Below are 21,329 nucleotides of genomic sequence, written 5' to 3'. Positions count from 1 at the left end.
ATTCCTTTGGTTTGGACCTCTATGCCTTCCTCTAGCCCAGTAATTCTTAAATTTGGTCTTTTTACATTGTCTGATGTTTCTTGAATGTTCTGCTCATGGTTTCTTACCATCTTCACTGCATGGTCAACGTTCTTTTCAAGATTTTATCTTTTGTCTTCATTGTCTGAGGTCCTGTCTTCCAAGTGGTCTAATCTGTTGGTGATGCTTTGTATTGAGCTTTTAATTTGGTTTATTGTCTTTTTTTTCATTTCAAAGATTTCTGTTTGGTCTTTTCAGAATCCCTATCTCCTAATTGTAATATTTTGCTTCCTGTATTTGCTCTCTAATCTCACCCTTTAATTCACAGAACATTTTAATTATGTACATCCTGAACTCCTCTGTCCTTTCTTCTGCTGTGCCGGCCATGGATTCTAGTTATGTAGTATCCTGGTTTGTTGGGGCACTTTCTTCCCTTGTGGTTTCATGTGGTTCATGTTCCTTCCTTGCTAGCTCTGGGGATCCGAGGTGTGACAGTTTTTACCCTATAGGCTTATGGTGTCCCTGCAGGTTTCCAGGACCTCTCTCTTAAGGGGGAAAACGATGTGAACAGATCCCAATGCAAAGATATACAGCCTTAAACCAAATAGCTGCTATCGAGACATTTATGTTTTTATCACAATATCAGAAATGGTGAGTTCAATGATTATCTACAATATAAACAGTAGGTTTGCAAAAGGGTCTACAGTTTCTGGTGGTGGACTAAGAATCGGGGGTGAGGTGTAGGGTGAGATGTTGAGGGGTAGGAGGTGAGGATACAGACTTATCAGATCTTAGGAAGTGTGAAAGAGGAATCTAAAAAAGTTGGTTAGTTGCAGGAGAAGAAAGAGAAAGTGATTTTGGGGAGACAATAAGTGGGAAGACAGTAGAGTACAAAAACAAACATAAATATTAAGAAAGTAAAAAATGTAAAAATAGGAGGTAAAACAATGTACAACATCATTGTGACACACTATTCAGACACCCCAGTCCTCAGTAGCCCCATTCATGAAAGGTGCTTGGTTTCACAAATGTTGGGGATGTGAGGGTGGGAGAAGAGAGAGAGAGAGGAAAAAGAAATCTGGAAAGAAGATCTTTTGTGGGAGGTGAGTATCTTTCCAGCTTGCTTCTCGTCCAGTAGGTGGGGTCATCTGATGTTTGCTGACCTCTCACCCTCAGGGTGGGGAAGGCCATCAGGGTGGGAGGGCTGGTCCAAGGATCTCCTTTGGGGCCTGCTCGAGTGATGTGGGTGCCTGGTCTTATCTCCTTATATCCCTGTCGACCTCACGATTCCTGGTCTCTAACTTAGTCTCTAAACTGTGTCTCACCCCTCCCTTTCTACTTGCTAATTGGGAACCTTTCTCTCTGGACGTCTTGTGGGCTGCACTCTGGGGGCACAGAGAGCTGTTTTACATTGGACAGTTCAGGACCCAGTTTTGTGAGCTAAGGACCAGCCGCGTAGCCTCGGGCACTGTGCCAGGTTAGCGGCTGCTGGCGAGAGGAGGGAGTTGGGGACTTTTGGTACCTTGATATTGCTTCTAAGCCCCAGCCAGAGTTCCAAGCAGGGAGTTGCCCCAACTAAAGATGGCCACCAAGGTGTCCCAAGATGGAGGTGGCTGCTTTCAGCAATGGGGTGTTGGGTCAGGTGGGGCCAGGCAGTGGTGTTGAACGGCTCGTTCAGAGATGCAGCTCAGTGGCGTGCAGTAGTGTGGCTGGTGGCTATCTCTGGATCCAGGGCTGTGTACCCAGGTTCAGGCTACCGTGTATAGGGGACTGTGACAGTAGTTGCAATGCCTCAAGATGGAGGTGCCCCACGTGGTAGATGGGGGTCCACACAGGAGTTCCTGTGCATGGGCTGCACTTGGGTGTCCCACACGAGTGCTAATGCCTTTGTCCTGCTCGGGCACCTGGAGGAGCTGCGTGGGTGAGTGCTGGTAGTCCTGTGCTGACTCGGAGGCCTGGAGACCTGCATGGCAGCAGCTATCGGGGGTTCTCTAATCACTCGCAGAGAAACAGTATTCCCACTACTTGGATCCCAGGTCCCGGAGTGATACAGAATGCTGCCTCCCTCTAGCCTGCCATCTTGGATTCTACTCTCCAATTTAATCTTAGGGGCCACGGTCTACATGTGGCCCATCATTGAATGAAGCATCATTATGAGGTGCATGACCCTATATAAGATTTTTAAGTGTGTTCGTATTAAGTGCTGACATATAATTCATTTAGCCCTTTCTCTGTTGGAATTTAAACTCCTTACGTTTTTGTTTTTGCTATCAAAAACAAAACTGATGGGCTGGGGACATAGCTCAGTTGGTAGAGTGGTTGCCTTTCATGCACAAGGCCCTGGGTTCAATCCTCAGCACCACAAAAATAAAAAGAGCTTCTCTGCATTTAGTGGTGTTGCCATGAAGTCGCTGAGTTACTGGCAAAAGGTCTGATTAGTAAAACTCCTTCACCCACATCACACTTCCTACCCCTCCACCTACAGCAGGCTTCACGTGAACGTGAAGAGCAATGTTGCAAAGCTACAGAAGAAACACAGGAGGACATCTCTGGCTTGGAAACGGTGTGGCACTTCTCATTCTTCAGACAGTCATGAAACTTCAAAAATATAATTTCATCAATATCTAGGATTTTGGGTTAAGGAAGGGCATCATGGATTAAAAAAAAAACTAAGACATGTGACACTTTCCAATATTTTGCAGTATCCATAACCAACAAGAGATTAATACCCAGCACATGATAGGAAGTATTTCAAGTTGACCAAGACAGGAAATGCAACATAAGAAGGGAAGAAAGGGCAGGAACTAGCATTTTACAGAGGAACCCACAGACTACAAAACACACAAAAATATTTCTTTAACTCATAAATCAAAAAACTACAAGTTAATTAGTAACCAGAAAACTACCAATGAAGCAGGAGATTTCACTTGACAACTTTTTAATTGGTTAAAAAAAAAAAAAGAAAGAAAGATGATGCTAGACGTTTTCAGGGATGTAGGGATCTCGAAGCGTCTGCTGGGAGCGTGGCTGGTGCAGCCGTTCTAGACAGGTTCTGGCAGAGCCACCATCAATCCGACTCCTGTTCACATCACGAGAAATTCCGCTGAGGCAGGATCTGGGGAATGAGTAGGTAAAACGTGGTGGACGTACACCCACCGTGGACTGCTCAGCACTGTTAGGAGAGGAGCACTGAATGTGCATCTGGCAACACCGTGGACCTCAACATCAGGCGGTCTACTGATGTGGAGACCCTGCACTGGGCATAGGACTTCATGCACACAATGCAAAGCACCTCCTGCACAGATACTCTGAAGGGCACCCTGTAAAGCAGTGAAATGAGATAAAGGGAGCAAATAAAAGAGAAAGTCGCTTTACATGGACCAAATACCTCAGGAATTGAGAAGTAGGATGAACACAGCCCTTTTAATTAGAGACCCTACATGAGTGCGTGAGTCATTGCCCATTCTCCATTATGAAGTGTGTTACCACCCATTCTTCAGAATGGATGAATTTTGGCTCCCAGCAAATAGTATCTGTGCATGACTTTCCTTCCCATACCTTAACTAGCTCAGGGCATTCCTGGTTTTCAGACTTTTCTGGGGGCTTTTTTATAGGTTTTCAAAATACTTTTATTTTTTTAAAAAGTTTACTGTGCATTAAGGAAAAATAAAAATACAATTAAAGAAAAAATTCATCCAGTCATAAGCAGCTTAGTATGTTAAAGACTTTTCTATTTTTTTCCAGTGCAGGGTATTGAACCCAGGGCTTTGGGTGTGCTAGGCCAACATTTTACCTTTGGGCTCCATCTCCAGCCCTCAGACTCTTCTCATTGAGGCAAAAATTGTATCTTGTTACTTTTACTTAACATCTGTCTAACAAATGTGATGGTAATAGTTTGTTTAACTATCATTTAGCAAAACATGCTTGACATATTGTTTCAGCGTTGAAACATTTTCCTTTTACATTTGTGTTTGTTTAGATTTTCCATGGAATGATTTCCACTGCTGCTGAACTCCCTTGGTAGTTCTCCCTTGGTAGTTGTTTATCATACGTTTTCCAGATAAGGTCGCAATCCTTTGTCCTAACTTAACTGGAATGTTTAGCTAACCAACCAAGAAATGTGATTCATTAGACAGTCTGCCAATTTGTGATACCCTCTTTAGAATATCCTTATCAATCAGTTATATAATCAAGGATCTATTGTTTAGTGATCTTAATGCCAATAATCGATTATTTTATTATTATAGTTTTCTAATGTGTTTTTGTTCCAGTTCATCTTTATTATTCTTCCTTCCTTAAGAGTTTAAGGAATATCAATTGTTTGTTTTTCTGGAAATTAAATTATTATCCAAATGAAGTAGATTTCACAGTCTGCAAGGTCAACATCAGGATATCACTTTCTCACCACTTTATGTTCAGAGGCGGAGAGTTTCTCTTCCCTGAGAGAATGCAATTCATCTTTGTACTTTCAGAACAATGGTTAAGAGTTTCAGGCTTTTAATTTCTTTTGCATCTTTTAAGAGAAAAAAATCGGGAAGAAGGAAAGTCCTTAGGGATGGTATCAGAGCGAGAGGTTTGGAGGTTGTCCCTGACACCACTGTGTCTCCCAGCTGCCCACTGATAACAGGTGGCTTTGTTTGCTCTGTAGTGAATATTCTTTTTAAGTCTTCTCAAAGTGTCAAATAATCACCCTAACAATGCTAGTGTCTTTTAATGCCTGCTCTGTCCCAGGCCAGGCGCTAGACACTTCAGGATTCACCATCTCCTTTGATCCCCAGCTACGGGAAGTATGTGTCTGATTCCTGCGAGGGTGCCAGAGCACAGCCAGGCCAAAGTGGCCCAGGCGAGGGCAGGAGGAGTCAGCGGCTCCACCCACTGACCCGCCTGGAAGGCAGAGGCTCTGGAAGCCCTTGGTGTGGTCTCTGGAGTCCACTCCTGGAGCAGAGTGGACAGGCGGGGGAAGGGACCCGTGGGGGCTGCCTGCCGGGACCTTTTCCTGCCCGCAAAGTGCCTTGGAGAACAAAGAAAAGGGACGCACCACCTGTCTCGCTCATGTTGAGGGGACTCTTCTTTTAGGTGCTGACTTCTTTAAGTCAGGTCTGGGCAGGAGCAGCCCGAGACAGTCTCAGGAGATGAGATGCCAAGACCATGAGTCAACTACCACACACTTAGTGAATCCCACGTGGTCCCAACGTGGCTTGTGGCACCCAGAACCATGACAAGCAGAATTATCCTGCTCTCGCAGAGTGTGCCTTTGCAGGACAGATGGACCATGAGCAAACAACCTCCATGCACCTATGATAATATGAAATGAGAGGAAAACAGGAGACTTGGAGGCCAGGGAGGGACAGCAGCCTCCGGTTGGACAGGGTGGCCCATGGGTGCAGGGGAGGGTGCCACAGGAGATGCAGCTTCCTGTCCTGTAGCACCGGCATAGCTGGGGTTGGAATTAGTGGTATCTACTTGTACCAAACTAGGTGGTAGAGAAGATTTTGCATGTTTTTAGCACATAGAAATTGTAAGGGTTCAAGGTAAGGGAAAAGCCAATCACCTGATCTGATAGCCTGTGTGCATATGTTTACATACTTAAATGTACGAATGTTACATTGTATCCCATAGGTATATACAATCACTACGTGACAAGTAAATTTTTTAAATTTATTTTTTAGTTGTAGTTGGACACACTTTTTTAAAACATTGATTCATTTTTATGAGGTGCTGAGGATCGACCCCAGGGCTGCACATTGTGCTACGTGAACTCTACCGCTGAGCCACAACCTTTTATATATAAGAGACCAAAAGAGAAAGAAAGAGAAGGAAGAGGAGGAAGAGGCGGAGGAGGAGGAGAAGGAGGAGGAGGAGGAGGAGGAGGAGGAAGAGGAGGAGAAGGAGGAAGAGGAAGAGGAGGAAGAGGAGGAGGAGGAGGAGGAAGAGGAGGAGGAGGAGGAAGAGGAGGAGGAGGAGGAGGAGGAGGAAGAGGAGGAGGAGGAAGAGGAGGAGGAAGAGGAGGAGGAGGAGGAGGAAGAGGAGGAGGAGGAGGAAGAGGAGGAGGAGGAAGAGGAGGAGGAGGAGGAGGAGGAGGAAGAGGAGGAGGAGGAGGGAAGGAAAGGGGGAGGAAGGCTCTCTCTGGTAAGAGGACATGTGGTCCCAGTGGAGCCGAGGCTGAGCGGGTTGATAGGCAGGGGCAGGGGAGCCTTCCAGCAGATCTGGTCAAAAGAGTCCCCTTTTGCCAGGGCAGAGGGAGGAGCACAAGTGGGAAGGAGAGGCTCGGGAGGGGCCTGGGGAGAAGAAAAGGCTTTTAGAGGAAGTGAATTTTTACATTTTCAGTCCTTTCCTTGTATGGTCCATCAAATGACCTAGAAAACTTGAAGTCTGATGGAGGGATCTCTGTTTACCGTGGCCGAGACTGATTCTGAAATGAGCCATTTTTTATTCTGTGGTCACTTTTACCTCATTTTCTTCCATAGGCAGTTTTTTCAAAGTGAGTATAATTAGCAATGGTTTGAAAGGGGCAGGTGAGACATCTCCACATGCTTCGATGACGTTGCAAAGCACACGGCTTCTAGGACAGAGTGAAGATGCCCTTGGTTTAACATTTTTAAAATTTGCTCTAATTAGTTACACACGACAGTAGAATGCACTAGGATACATCGTGCATAGAGGGAGTATGATTCCTCCTTCTGGTTTAGGTGATGTAGAATCCTTCCGGCTGTGTAGACATGTGTACATAACATAGCAATGTCCAATTCATCTACTATCTCTCCTACCCCCTACTCCTCCCTTCTCTTCACTCCCCTCTACCTAATCTCAACTAACTCCATTCTTCCTGAGCTCCTATGCCCCAATTATGGATCAACATCTGCATATCAGAGAAAACATTCAGTCTTTGGTTTTTTTTTTTTTTTGGAATTGGCTTATTTCACATAGTATGATATTCTCCAGCTCCATCCATTTACCTGCAAATGCCATAATTTAATTTTTCTTTAAGGCTGAGTAATATTCCATTGTGTATATGTACCACAGTTTCTTTATCCATTCATCTACTGAAGGGTAGCTAGGTTGGTTCCATAGCTTAGCTATTGTGAGTTGAGCTGCTATAAACATTGATGTGGCTGCATCACTGTGATATGCTGATTTTAAGTCCTTTGAGTATAGACCAAGGAGAGGGATAGCTGGGTCAAATGTTGGTTCCATTGTAAGTTTTCTGAGGAATCTCCACACTGCTTTCCAGAGTGATTGCACCAATTACAGTTCCACCAACAATGTATGATTTTTTCCCACATCCTCACCAACATTTATTGTTGCTTATATTTTTGATAATCGACATTCTGACTTAGAGTAGTTTTGATTTACATTTCTCTAATTGCTAGAGATGCTGAACATTTTTTCATATATTTGTTGATTGTATTTCTTCTTCTGTGAAGTGTTTGTTCAGTTTCTTAGCCCATTTATTGATTGGATTTTATTTATTTATTGGCATTAAGTTTTTTTTTTGAGTTCTTTATATATCCTGGAGATTAGTGCTCTTCTGTGGTGTGTGTGATAAAGATTTTTCTCCCATTCTGTAATCTCTCTCCTCTCATTATTGATTGTTCCTTTGCTGAGAAGAAGCTTTTTAGTTTGAATCCATCTTATTTATTTATTCTTGATTTCACTTCTTGTGCTTTGGGAGTCTTGTTCAGGAAGCCAGGTCCTGGGCTGACTTGGTGAAGATCTGGGCCTGTTCTTTCTTCTACTAGGTGCAGGGCCTCTGGTCTAGGGCCTGAGTCTTTGATTCACTTTGAATTGGTTTTGTCAGGGTGAGGTAGGGGATTCATTTCATTTTGTTGCATGTGGATTTCCAGTTTTCCAGCACCATGGTTGCTGTCTTTTGGAGATGCCCTTGACAGGGACTGCCGTGGTCTCGGACGACATATGCCCTCAGACAGCAATTGGTACAACTGCAGTGTTTACCAGGATCAATTATCCTGGTATCCTTGGAAGTAGCAAAGGTTAAAGATAAGAACATCAAAGAGGGGGCGCAGGTGCCTTGCTGGAGGTCACCCACTGTGAAGTGGGGAAGTGAGAGTTCTGGGGGGGACACCTGTCTCCAGGTCACGGCCGCCACACCACAGGGAGACCGCCCGGGGTGCTCTTCCTCCCTCCCGCAGAGCCTCCCGGAGCTCTCAGGGATCTCAGACCAAGTCTGACTGTATTACCCTCCTGCTGCATCCTGAGGTGCTGGTTTGACTATGTGCAATAGAAACCCAATCCCGGGTCCTGACCCTACGGGGGGGGGGGGGGCGCTTCTCACATCACAGCAACGCAGAGAGCAAAGTGCCTGGTTCCATGGCTCCATCCAGGAGCCAGCTCGCCTCCTCTCTGCTTTGTCTCTTAGTAAGTGGCTCTTTTCCTCAGGGTCTCATGACGGCTCCTGTCCCTACAGGAACAGCAACCATGTCCCAAATAAGAGGAGGAAGTGGAGGGCCACTAGGGCGGGTCCCTGGATCCTTCCAGGGTCAGGGAAGGAGCAATTTTCCTGCAAATCCTGCTGCAGACATCCATCACATCCCACCGGCCAGAGCTGTGCTCAGGATGTGTAGGAGCTTTGTCTAGGACCCTCAGGACCGCACAGCCACAGGCCCGCCTGAGTGGCCCTTCTCAGCGACACACCACCTCCTCCGGGACACAGAGGCTGCAGGAAGGAGGAGGAGGACACTGGGTCCTGAGCAGGCTGCCACCAGGGTCCCCAAGTGCCTTCACAGCCTCATTGATTCCTCCTGGCTCCAAGATAAACCCCAACCACCGGGCAAGGCACATGGGGTCCTTCAGGCTCTGACTGGTCCAGTCCCCATCGGCCATTGACTCGCCAGGCTGCCACTTACGGGGCACTTTGTGAACAGCGAGCTCTCCACACCCGGCACCTGCACATGCTGGGGCCGGTCCCCCTGCCTACATCACCAGGGTTCTCCGGTCCCCAGACTCCCCACTCCCCGGGCTGCCTGGGGCTACTCACGGTGTAAAACAGGCGTGGCCCTTGCCATAGGGCACTTCACGGCACCGAGCCCATCCCTTAAAGTGAGTTGAAGATGGACTTGTTTTAATTTTCCTTTGATTTTTTTCTACTCTGCATACTTGAACCACAGATTGCTATTTCAATAACACTTTTTAAGTCATTTTTTGTTAATAATTCAAATTTATCTCCCTTTGGTTCCAGTTGTTGAGATGGATGAAAACAGTGGACTTTTACTTCTAGAACTAAATCCTCCTAACCCCTGGGATTCAGATCCCAGGCCCCCTGAAGATTTGGCTTTTGGGGAAGTGCAGGTAAGGAAACAGTAAAGTTTTAATATTCTTAGAAATAAAACAAAAATATCCTTTATGTATATTCAGGGAAAAAAGTACAAAACTTTAGAACAGATCCTAAAGGAGAACCATACAAATCTACTAGAGGAAGTTTAGAAATTAGCTGGATGCCAAATCCTCCTCAGACAGAATGGTGTTTTAGTGTGTTTTCTGTCGCTATAACAAAATATGTGAGGCTGGGTAATTTATACAGAAAAGAGACTGACCCATAGTTCTGGAAGTTCAGGAGCCTGAAGCTGGCATCTGTTCAGCTCTGGTGAGGGCTTCCTGGTTGGATGGCATCCCAATGGCAGGAGCCCATGCAAGAGTGGCAAGAAGCACCTTTGTGAAAAGTGCCAGTCCACCTGTGACAACTTGTCCCCTGGGCGGTTGGGCTGATCCTGCATCAGTCTCTCGGAGGGTGAGGCCTCCCTCTAGGCCCCGCCTCTTAGCATCCCCCCACCCCTACCGGCCATGATGGCACCAAGCTGGTCATCCAGGAGACTGTGGGGGACAAGCCACGCCCAAGCCCCAGCAAGGGACAGTGGTATATTTCTACATCTTGCCGTAATATCTTTCAAAACCTCCTTATCTATTTTTCCAGACTTACAAGTTGGGATTTTCAGAGGAAACATTAGTTTGGGAGAGACAATCTTAAGTTCATTTCTCTGTGTGTTTGGAAGCGTGGGCATGTTTGAGCAGTTACTTCTTCAGGAAAAACAAGGGAGGGCACCCCAGACGGGCAGAATTTGAGCTAATTTGGCCCCGACCTCTCCTGCCCTGCTGCGTCCGCTTTGGTGCTGGGCTCCTGCTACCTTATCTTCCTCATGCCAGGCGGAGCCAGGATCAGGAGGAATGTGGTTGGAATTCCCCAGTCTGTGCTGGTCTGTGTAAGCCACTGTGTCTCCCAGGACCTGCGTCCTGCAGGCTGAGCTGGCGGGTGATGGGGAAGAGAAGGCCAGGCAGGCCTCTTGGCGGACATGGCGGGTCCATCCAGGCTGCTCCGCTGTGCCAACGGGCACCCGCACCCTCCTGGGCGTCATTCACTCATGTCCCCGTTCACAGCCACTCTCATGCTTAGATCCCCAGTGCTGGGCACAGCATTTGAAGGACGGGTCACAAAAGACGTCCATGGTGCAGGTCACACATAAATGCCAGATTGAGATAGAGTGAGTCTGGGTCAATCAATTGGTTTGACACCTAAAACCCAACACGAGAGCGTCTGCTCTGAGAGAGTGAGGGCTGTGCTGGGAGTTTGTTCATTTCAGGTGTCTGCTGAGCCGCACTTGAGCCCACGTCTTGCCTAACCTTGCTTAGGAACAAAACTCTGCGGCCCGAGCTGTCAGCGAGCCAGGAGAAGCTTTCTGTTCACTTTTGCTGCCCAGTACTGACTCAGTCACAGGGATCTCCCTCTGCCCACAGGTAACGTATCTCACGCACGCCTGCATGGACCTCAAGTTGGGAGACAAGAGGATGGTGTTCGACCCCTGGCTAGTGGGTCCCGCCTTTGCCCGAGGGTGGTGGCTGCTGCATGAGCCTCCCTCCGACTGGCTGGAGAGGCTGTGCCGGGCAGACCTGATTTACATCAGCCACATGCACTCGGACCACCTGAGGTAAGGAGCCTGGCACCACCTCGGGGCCAGTACCGCTGCCATGCGAGCAGGACGGTCCTCAGTTCTCCTGCAGTGACCGCTCGCTCCGAAGCACTTCAGCTGGGATGAAGAGAAGAGCACTAACAGACGGATGTGTGCGTGCACTTTGCGATTTCAGTGTAACAAGGGCTCCCACGCTTTGCACCAGTGGGAATGAGGAAGCTCTGTCAGGGGGACAGGGTTCACTGTCCCCTCACGTGCCACCCTTAGACTAGCTGGTGCAAGTTTAGGCTGAAGGTCAGCAGGATTGGGCGTTGGGGTTTTATTTCCTCAGCTCAGCATTTATAACAGGAATCAGCCTCTGTTTTATTTTATTTTTTTAATATAAAGAGCCAGTGTAAATATTCTAGGCTCCGAAAGCCATGTAATCAGCATTGTGACCGAGTCACCGTTACCACCATCACACAAAAGCAGCCACAGACAGTCCTGAAAGGAAATGACTCTCCCCCATAAAGCTTCAGGGGGGATGATATTTTCGTATCACATAATTTCTATGAATCATATATGATTATTGTCTGTTTGACTTTCTTTACGATCATCTAAAAGGGGAACACAACTGACTTCAGCTTGCAACGTCACACAAAAGCAGAGAGCAGGCCCCGCGTGGCTCCCGCCGCTGGCTTGCCAGGCCTGGTCTACAGCCGCTGGAGCTCCTGCAGGGCTCAGGAGCCCGAGTCAAACCCAGGCCACACTTTGCTGAAACCAGAGGAACTGGACACTGTGATCCCAAAGAAGCCTCCCCAACCCAGGCCGCCAGAGGGGAGAGGAGGGAGCATCGGTATCAGAGGAGGGAGGACCTTCCCCCGTCCCTCAGCTGGACTGCAGGCTGGTGCTGATCACCTGGTTGGCAGGCGTCATCACCTTTCCTGTGTCGCCACCATCCACACAGAGCCTTGGCCGCAGGGTCCTTCTGAGGCGGCTTCGCCTTCTCCTACGTGACGGTTAGGGTTAATAGGCTGGCCGTTGGTGACTGGCTCCTTGCTGGTCTATTCTAAAGCACACGGGAACTATGGGCATGGATACACTTCTGTTTTTATTTTTTAAAGGCAGTAGTTTAATTTTCTTAATTAACTGACTTAGTAACAGAGTACCTGCAACACGCTCCTTAACTGACCTCAGCCCACTGCAGTGTGGTGGTACCACAAGCCCTCGGAACCAACTTTGCACAACTTGAGGCTTATGAGACCCTGGGTTCTTGTGCTGCATAGTGACGTGTGTGGTACGACTTTGTATGGTTGGTCATGGCACCATGATAACAGTGTCATGATAACGAGGTAATTGTTTTATGGTGTCTGCTATAAAATGTAATTGCCTAAAGTTCAAATGAGAACACTCTCTGGGAATGCACTGAGTTTTAGGGCATGGGTAAGAATTTTGAATGTCATCTAGTCAGTCTATTCTTTAGCCACTGGCTGAAACCTTTTTAGGTTAGCTTCCGAGGCTTGTGTGGCACAGTTGTCATGCACCAAGACACCAGGTTCCACTGTAGTGCCCGACACCCGTGCAGTGTGTTGCCAAGAACCGATCACTGGAAAGTTGCTGAAGCTTGTGACTTTTACTCCCTGGAGCCATTTCTTGGTTGACCATTTTCAACTCTTTCTTAGTCCAACAATAAGTGTTGAGTTCATTTGCCCCCAGTCATACCTTCTGATCTTTATTTATTGAATAAGACCTCCCTGAATCAGAAAAACCAGGGAAATGGTCAGTGTGTTCTAGCGGACAGTCTTTATTCAAAGAAAGCCAGGCAGTTCTTGCCCACTGGACCTGTTTTAACAGTGTTGGAATGTGAACATTGTCAGTACAGTTGATAAATCCCATTCGTAGACTTTGCTCACACTCTTCTTATGATTACATATTTTATTTCACCTGACATTTTATTCTGTGTGTGAGTCTGATTCTTAAACTGGAGAGGACATTCTTGAAAGTTAGACCTGCCTTCTAAAAGAAGCACCAGGTTCAGAATCAGAAAATCCAGATGTGAGTGCCAACATACTATTTGTGAGTTGTACATTTCTGAAGATGTTTTCTCATCCACAAACAACCTCAGAACTCTTTGTGAGAATCAAATAAAGTGTGAAGAAGAGCCTAGAGCTCGTGCACATGTGAAATACAGTAGGCGAATGGCTGTTCATCATTTGTCCTCGCCATACCCCACAGTGGCACGCACAACCTTGGCACATAACGACCCTCTACAGAGCTACCGTGTGGTGCGTGCGCGCTCTGAGGAGAAAGTGCAATCTCCTGGAGACTCTCTTCACCACTTTAATCAGCCGTGAGCAGAGATGCTCCTGTGGTCTCTGGTGAGGGTCTGATTTTCAATTCCTTGCTCTTCGGTCACCGTGTTGGTCTCAGGAACAGACAGTCTCTTATCCTAGACAACCCTGTTTTCCATCTTTCACCTTTCCCTCTCTCTGATCCTAGTTACCCGACACTACAGAAGCTTTCCCAGAGACGACCCGATGTTCCCATTTATGTTGGCGACACGGAAAGACCAGTGTTTTGGAATCTGAAACACAGCGGGGTCCAGTTGACTAACATCAACGTGGTGCCATTTGGAGCATGGCAGCAGGTCAGAGATGGGTTCCCTTCTGTACTTTCCACCTGTGCTTTCTGAGGTTGACTTTAGATGAGGTGATTTAGAGAAAAGGCCATGTTGTTTGGACCTGTGCTGGGTAAATACTGCCTTCATTTAAGCTTCGAATGTTGCACAGTTAAGTAAAAGAGGATTAAAAGACGATTTATCTCCACTGACAACAGTAACAGGGTAATAAATCCCATTCCAAATAAGGGGCTTTTAAAAAATTGTCTGAAAGGTTTTTTAAAAAAGGTCTGGTTGACCAGTCTTTCCAGAAGTGACAACCTTATCAAATACTGGATTAAAGCCCAAACTGATATACACAGTTGTTGGTTTTATTGTTAAATTCCAGGTAGACAAAAATCTTCGATTCATGATCTTGATGGATGGCGTTCATCCTGAGATGGACACTTGCATTATTGTGGAGTACAAAGGTACTTTCTCCTCCTTAGCAACAATGAAAACTGAAAAATACTCTGGGTAGGAGCGATGGTGGCAGCCACCTGCAGCTTCATCCTATGCTCATCTTCTCTGTATCTTCATTTTCAGAGGATAGAGTACATTGTATCCTCGTCTTAGTAAGTCGAGTAGCCATTCCTATGTTCTTTTCAGAGAAAAAAATTACCAATAATCTAATGTACATATGAGAGGGGTGAAGGTTTTTTCTACTGGGCAATCAATATTTTATATTTTATAGTAGTTCTTATATTTTATAGTATTTTTTTCAAAAGTATGTTTCGTGAATAAATGTCTTTAGTTACTTTCATCTTAAAATTTCATTAGGAAATCCAATCATATAGTTTGGACTTTCTTATGAGAACATGGTCCTCCTGCCTTGATAATCACTTAAGTATGAACTTTGCATAGAATTTGCAAAAGATAGAAGGATTCGAGGTGATCCAGTCTTTCTTCCTTCTTTGCATCCTTTCTGCTTAACGTCTGGAGAGAGTTGGTTGAGATGGGCGATCTATCTGTGACCCAAAGTGGAATCAATCTAATTCTCTTCCTGAAACACCAGAATCTACTCAATCAAATGCAGTGATTCACTTGAAAATTTAGAGTATGCTACTGAAGTCTTTATATTTTGCAATTTTCTTCTTTTTTTCCTTGAATGTTACCAATTCTATAGTAAAATGAGTCAGATTGTAGAGCGTACCTAGAAGACTGCTGGCGTGGGAACTCTAGCTGTGCTGTTTGAGATTCCACCTGAACACGGGTTCTCTTTCCACAGGTCACAAGATCCTCAACACCGTGGACTGCACCAGACCCAATGGGGGAAGGCTGCCCGTGAACGCTGCTCTGATGATGAGTGATTTTGCTGGAGGAGCATCAGGCTTTCCAATGACCTTCAGCGGTGGGAAATTCACTGGTAATATTTTGTATCAACGAGATACCAAACATCAGGCACGGCTCTTTGCTCAGTGATGTGAGAATAAGTACAAAGATAATGGAGATGTGCCTCCTCCCTGCAAGAAGTTTGCAGACTTCCAGGGAAACCAGACTGACAGCCACATATGTTGCAAACTGCGGCTCCCAGCTCAGAATCTGATGGTGGTACATGAAAGGAACACCAAGATCAGGAAGCAGGACAGGAAGAGCTAAGAGAAAGATTGAACGGGGTTTCTGGAGCCCAGCAGAATGGGGAAGGTGTGAGACTGGTGCCCAGGCTTAAATGCCCTTGGAATGCGATCCAGAACAGCTCAGGTGGCAGGTCCTGTTGACCCTGTGTAAACTCAGCAGGGAGGGGCATGGACAGAAGAAGCCCTCTAAACTGTGGGATCCCAGACAGGAGCCCTTTTACTCAGGGCGCTGCAAGAACAGAGCACGGCTTAGCATGAGGAAAACGTGTAAGTGGTGTATTTCTTTCATTAGGTATCCTCGACCTCAGCATCTGAGTGCTCACTACTTCTGATTAGCGGATCACCATGTTAGTAACGATCCCTGTCTGACAATGTGGCAGGAAATGCCCTCCTTGTGGAACGAAGTAGCCTCTCCTAGGCCCCTGCTTCCTTCTGCAGTCGGCTTCACGGCCTCCAGGATCAGGGAAGTCAGGGAGGCTTCTGGCCCTGGGAGCTCACGGTGTGCTAGGGAGGCACTCACTCCGGGTTAGCCAGCACCGTGCCTGTCGGTGTGAGTGTGTGTGCAGGCATCAGCATCTGGGAGGAGCTGGAAGAGCCAGAAATGCTATCAGTGCCTGTATCTGGGTTATGGGTAGCTGCTGTTTTTCTTATGTTCTTATCTTTATCAAATGTCATGGCAATAACGATAGTAACGGCTCTCTGACCCTAATAACGATAGTAACGGCTCTCTGACCCTTGGCCCTGCACACTCTGGTCCTGCCTAATCCCCAGCTCACTCTCCCGCCCGTCTCCCTGCCTGCCTTCTGTTCCTCACCCTTGGCTTTCCAAATACCCTCCTGCCAGGGCTTTGCATTGGCTCTTTCCCCTGCCTGGGGTCCTCCTTCCCACAAACTGCGTGACTGCCATCTTTTTGTCCAAGTCTCAACGGCCATTGGTTCCCTGACCACCCTGCCTAAAGACCCTCCTTCCCACCCACTTGCCCCAGACATCCTCTGTCCTCTGGCCCAGTTTCAGTTTCTTCCTAGCACCTACCTCTCTGTAAAGACTTTTCTTAGTTGCTCCTCTCACTAGAGCAGATGCTCCCGAGAGCAGGCACCTGCCTGGTCCTGTTCACTACTGTATTCCCAGTGCCTACAACCACTTCTAGCCCATAGTAGGTGCACTACAGATATTGATTGAGAGAATGGATTGGTGAATGACAATCCTGTGAAGTAGACATCAGGATTCCGGTTACAGAGGAAGAAGCCTACGTTGAGAAAATAGGTAGTTTAACCCAATATTGCACAACCAGTATATGGTGGGGCAGGACCTTGATCCTAAATCTGATTCAACATTTAAACTCTTAATTGCTTGCATTGTAAACGCATGATAAATAGGCTTTATAATACTTTTATTATACTTTTATAATACACTAAAAGTATGGTAATAATCATTTACGTGTGTTATTAAAAAGTTAGAATTAAGTGCCTTTAAAATGTGCTCACACGCAAGGTGTAACTATACATGCTGACCTATGTATTTAGCTAGGGTCCAAAAAATTACCCCTATCAAGGAGAAAACCCAGTGCCTCAGAGCTTTATTCTGCTCTAGTTGTCAATCTTCCTTCTGAACAAGCTCCGGCTTATCAGAGCATCTGCTTTTCTGTGGTTTCTGAACAGAGGAGACTCTAACCCAAATACTGTCATTGCAGAGGAGTGGAAAGCCCAGTTCATTAAGACAGAGAGGAAGAAGCTGCTGAACTACAAGGCTCAGCTGGTGAAGGACCTGCAGCCCCGCATCTATTGTCCCTTCGCTGGGTATTTTGTGGAGTCCCACCCATCAGACAAGTACGGCTGGACACTTCGTACGGTTTTTACACACAAGTTCATACTTGCTGGAGGGGGCGACTGTGCTGGGATGCAATGGGAAGGGGAGAGAGGAGGGGAGGAGACCTGAGCTGGTTAAACAGCTGCCAGAGAACAGGGAGCACGAGGCAGAAGACACCCAAGTGAGCTCAGAGGGAGCCTCAGAGATCCCCAAGGGAAGAGCAAGGCATTTATTGAGGGCATGCCAAGAAGTGAACAGGGGGCTGTTAGCCAAGCCATATTAGCCCCCTGATGACCTGTGAAGAAGGTGGCATGTGCCTGTTCTGCAGGTCAGGAGTCTGAACAGAGGCAAGGGACGTGGAGAGTGGCACTGAGCAGCACACCCTGGTTTGCCTGGCTCCAGAGCCTTCCCTGTGCCCCCTGCACCTCCGAATAGAATTGTGTCATGAGGCTACGTTCTCATATCCTGGGATGTGATGTGATTTCTCTTGAGGCAACATAAATTCTTCAAATGCTATGAACACACCAATTTATGGAAAGATTGAATTTTCCAATCTCGTACATTTTGCCAAAGCACGTTGGTTAAGTCAGGGAAGACCTACACTGTTGATCCAATTCCTGATGCAAAAGAAATGCTTGGCAAATATTCAGGAATCAAAGACAAAACCAGGCAGTGTGGTTACATTTTCTCATCATGGAACAGCTTGGTGTGAAGGTGTGGTGAGAGGCAAGGCTTCTTTGTGACTTGGTTCTGTAAGGACGGTGCTAGTTTCCTAGGGCTGCTGTTTAAAACTGGCCATGTACTGTAGGGCAGCTGAGGACAGCACCAACAAGTGGTCTCACGGATACAGAGCTGAGACGTCTGAAGTCCAGGTGCAGTGGTCAGGCGTCTGCAGTTGCTGGGGAGGAGCGGCTCTTGGCTTCCCCCACTGTCTGCAGGTGGCCTTGCCTGCGCATATCTGTGCTATCAGGGCACCAGCTGTGCTGGGCCAAGGTCCACTCATGGCCTCATCTTACCTTGACCACCTCTGTGGAGGGTCTGCCTCTCTGGAAGGGTCACTTCTGAGGGACTGCAGGTTAGCACACCAACGAATCTGTTTGGAGGGGAACCCAATTCAACCCATAACGAGTTTTTGTGTTAAAATGGAAACTTTTCATGACACAAATCAATATTATAGCTGTACATATTTTTCTAGATTAAATATGCAGATAGTTTTATTTTAATTTGACAGCATTACAGTTCACTGAAAAATTGCAAGTAGAATTTGAAGAATGTTGTTAGTGTCATAAGTTAGAGTTGCTTAATGATTTATGAATGATTTATGAAGTCAGTATTAATATTAACAAGTTGCTACAAAAGTTTGTGAACTCCTTAAACTTGGATAGATGTATTTGGTGGGGATTGAGCCCGAGGATACTCTACCACTGATCTCCATCCCTTTCCTTTTTATTTTTTGAGACCGTGTCTTACTAAGTTAATGAGATTGGCCTCAAACCTGCCGTCCTCCTACCCTGGCCTCCCAAGTTGCTGGGATTACAGGTGTGTGTACCAGGATATCCAGCAGATAGACACAGTTTTGAAGCTAGATATGCTTTTTCTTCAAAATCAAATTAATTCTTCTGAAGAAACAAGCCAGTTTTGTCAGTCTAGATTGGAATATTACATAAAGTTGAATTTTTGATGATTAATTCTGTTATCAAAAAAATTTAAGTTTATAACAACTTGAGCATGTGATTCTACTTTTTGAATTATAAATTTCATTAAATCTTAAGCCAGATAAAGTTTTTCTAATGAAAATTTAGTACCTGAACTGAGATATAAGTTTGAAATACACATTGGATTCCAAAGACTTGGTATTGGAAAAAAGAATGTCCAAAATCTCATTAAAAGTTTGAACTATTTTTGAGTTGACAGATAAAATCATATATATTTATCATGTAATGATGTCTCAGGCTGTTTATATACATGTGGAATGACAGTCTAGCTGGTCGGCAGGAAATGCCTCACATTGTCCTCCTTCCTGTGTCGAGGACACTCCCCTTCCATTCTCTCAGCGTCCTCCATGGTTCTTCCAGAACGTGGTCATTGTGGATAAGAGCCGTGCTGGGTGGCAGAGTCCTGGAGAGCTGGAGTTTGTTTCTCTAGACATGGAAATTTTTGATTTTGGTAGAATCATCTTCTTGGAAAGCACCTTAGGCCACAATGTGTCTCTTCTTAACTTTGCAGTATCATCACTTCAGGGTTTTAGGATCTGCTGTGACAGTCTGCTGTCCCCAAGATCCCCCGAAGCTGCTGTAGCAGAACACTGTCCACGGGGCGTTTGCCCCAGCATCAGCAGCCCCAGGCAGAGAGACGCTAAGCGTCCTCCTCGTGGTCCTGCCGAGGCCGTCATTTGTCATTATTTACTGCTGGGACAAATCCCTGCACCTCCCCAGTCTGCTTTTGGATCTGCTGCTTCTGACCACCTGATTAGTCAGGAGCCTCACGTTAGGGTGCGAGTGCTACGAGCAGGGCCCTGGCAGCTTGGTTGGTTCATGGGTTGTGGAGTGAGTTTGTAAATAGGAACTCAGCTCATGGCTTTCACCTGTGAGAACTGTAAAGAAGTCCTTTGCTTTTAATTATCCTTAATTGTCTTCTCTATAACCCAGATCCAGGCCCTTGGAACATTATTGCATTTCTAAGTCACGAGATCAGTGGTCTTAGGAGCTGGGGTGGGAGCAGGGGGGAACCTCGGTGGTGCAGGATGCAGGCTCTGCACGTGTTTCCCAGACGCTCGAAGGTGCTGGCCTGGGACACTGGGTGAGGCTCTCCGGTTTCCTAAGGGAACCAGGAGTCCTCTGTAGTTAAGTGTGTCTCTCGCTCAACTCAATGTGGAGTTAAATGGCAGTCAGTTGACAAAAAATGAGCCTTCAGTTCCCCTCAGAAAAGATGACGTAGCTATGGTCCAGAGACGACTTCTGAGCAGAGGGGCCAGCCCAGTGACCGGCCAGCGGGGCATGGATGCTGATCATGTGGGTGTCAGGAGAGTTGATGGGATCCTGGAGCCAGGCTCCCAAGCTTCAGTCCTCGAGTTGTGGGAATCTGGAGAGGGCAGGAGGTCTGGGGGTGGAGAGGGCAGGTGGCTGGGGTGGCTCAGGGAGGCAGACTTTAACCAGTTGGCACAAAATGACTTCAAAATGTCGACTTCTGCAGTGCCTGCCAGCTAGATATCGCTTCTTCCTAAAGGCTTCAGAAAGGGGTTCAGGAGAGAACCTAGAGCCACTCACAGGTGCCACATCACAAAGCATGGGACCTAAGGAGAGAGATGGCATCTGAACTTTTGGAAGACAAATGTGAGCAGCCTCCATCCTTTGCCATGTGTGGAAGTGCTCGGCAGAGTGCAGGTCATAGGTCTGCAAAGGGTGGGTGGGGGGCAGAATTGGGATCTGCACTGCATTCCACCTGGGTCTGTATTCCTGCTTACTAACAGTGGGACCAGGGCCAACACCAACTTGATTCCATTTTCTGTGAGCATAAGAATGATTTTAAAGGGTTGTTTTGAGGGCTGGGGTTGTGGCTCAGTGGCAGAGAGCTTGCCTTGCACATGTGAGGTGCTAGTTCAATTCTCAGCACCACATAAAAATAAATAAACAAAATAAAGATACCGTGTCTATCTATAACCAAAACCAAATTATTTAAAAAAGGTTATTTTGAGAATGATAAGATAATTAATGTGCGCTGCCTTGCCTGGCACATGGAAGGTTCTCAGGAAACATCATTTTCTGCAGCCTTCCTTTCTTTCCCTCTCTTGATTCTGAACCTAATAGTTCAGAGCAAAGGATTGAAGGCAGGTTTTCTGAAAGCCAGTTCTGAGATGGTGAAATGACGTTGAGCATTTCATCTTGGCAGAGGGATGGGCACCAGGAGAGGCAGCAGGCACTGGATGAGACCCCAGGTCCCCCTCCCTCCGCCCTGCACCCAGCCGGGCAAAAAGGTGTTCATTTCTGCCAAGGCAAACAGCTCACACCACCTGGTCTCCGTCACCGAGGGCAACCACACAGAGGCATGGAGCAGGCCCCTGAGGACTCTGAACAGCAGGTGGTAGCAGGCAGATCTGAGGAGGAAGTGAGAATTTGAAATACCAACGAATCCGCCCGTAATTCCCCCATTTTAAAAGAGCACCGTGTCTCCCAGCTGTGCTCAAGAACAGCCTGAATCTGGCCCCACGCCCTGGTGGGAACTGAAAGGTACGGAAGTCTTCTGGGTGTGGGGGTTTGTTTTTCCATTTTCTCCCGTCCATTCCCAGGCAATCAACCCACAGCGTTGGCAGGAACACCTGCAGTCATCGTGCAGGCACCTGGAACTGCAAGGGCAGGGAGCCCTTCTCTCAGTTCA

General features: G+C 46.8%; 1 protein-coding gene across 2 annotated transcripts in view; it reads left to right on the top strand.

The window, feature by feature from the left end:
• Positions 1-21,329, top strand: part of LOC101970692 (cytidine monophosphate-N-acetylneuraminic acid hydroxylase) — a 73,556-nt gene that overhangs the window by 30,667 nt on the left and 21,560 nt on the right. For both annotated transcript variants that reach the window (XM_078020623.1, XM_078020624.1), the window contains exons 4-9: positions 9,215-9,324; positions 10,765-10,955; positions 13,416-13,563; positions 13,922-14,003; positions 14,801-14,938; positions 16,840-16,975. In XM_078020623.1, the coding sequence (XP_077876749.1) occupies positions 9,215-9,324; positions 10,765-10,955; positions 13,416-13,563; positions 13,922-14,003; positions 14,801-14,938; positions 16,840-16,975 (805 nt within the window). The remainder of the gene's footprint in view (positions 1-9,214; positions 9,325-10,764; positions 10,956-13,415; positions 13,564-13,921; positions 14,004-14,800; positions 14,939-16,839; positions 16,976-21,329) is intronic.

The sequence above is a fragment of the Ictidomys tridecemlineatus genome, chromosome 8 (genome assembly GCF_052094955.1).
Source record: "Ictidomys tridecemlineatus isolate mIctTri1 chromosome 8, mIctTri1.hap1, whole genome shotgun sequence".
Taxonomy (NCBI): domain Eukaryota; kingdom Metazoa; phylum Chordata; class Mammalia; order Rodentia; family Sciuridae; genus Ictidomys; species Ictidomys tridecemlineatus.
The sequence above is the reverse complement of the archived record's forward strand: the minus strand, read 5'-3'. Positions and strand labels throughout refer to the sequence as shown.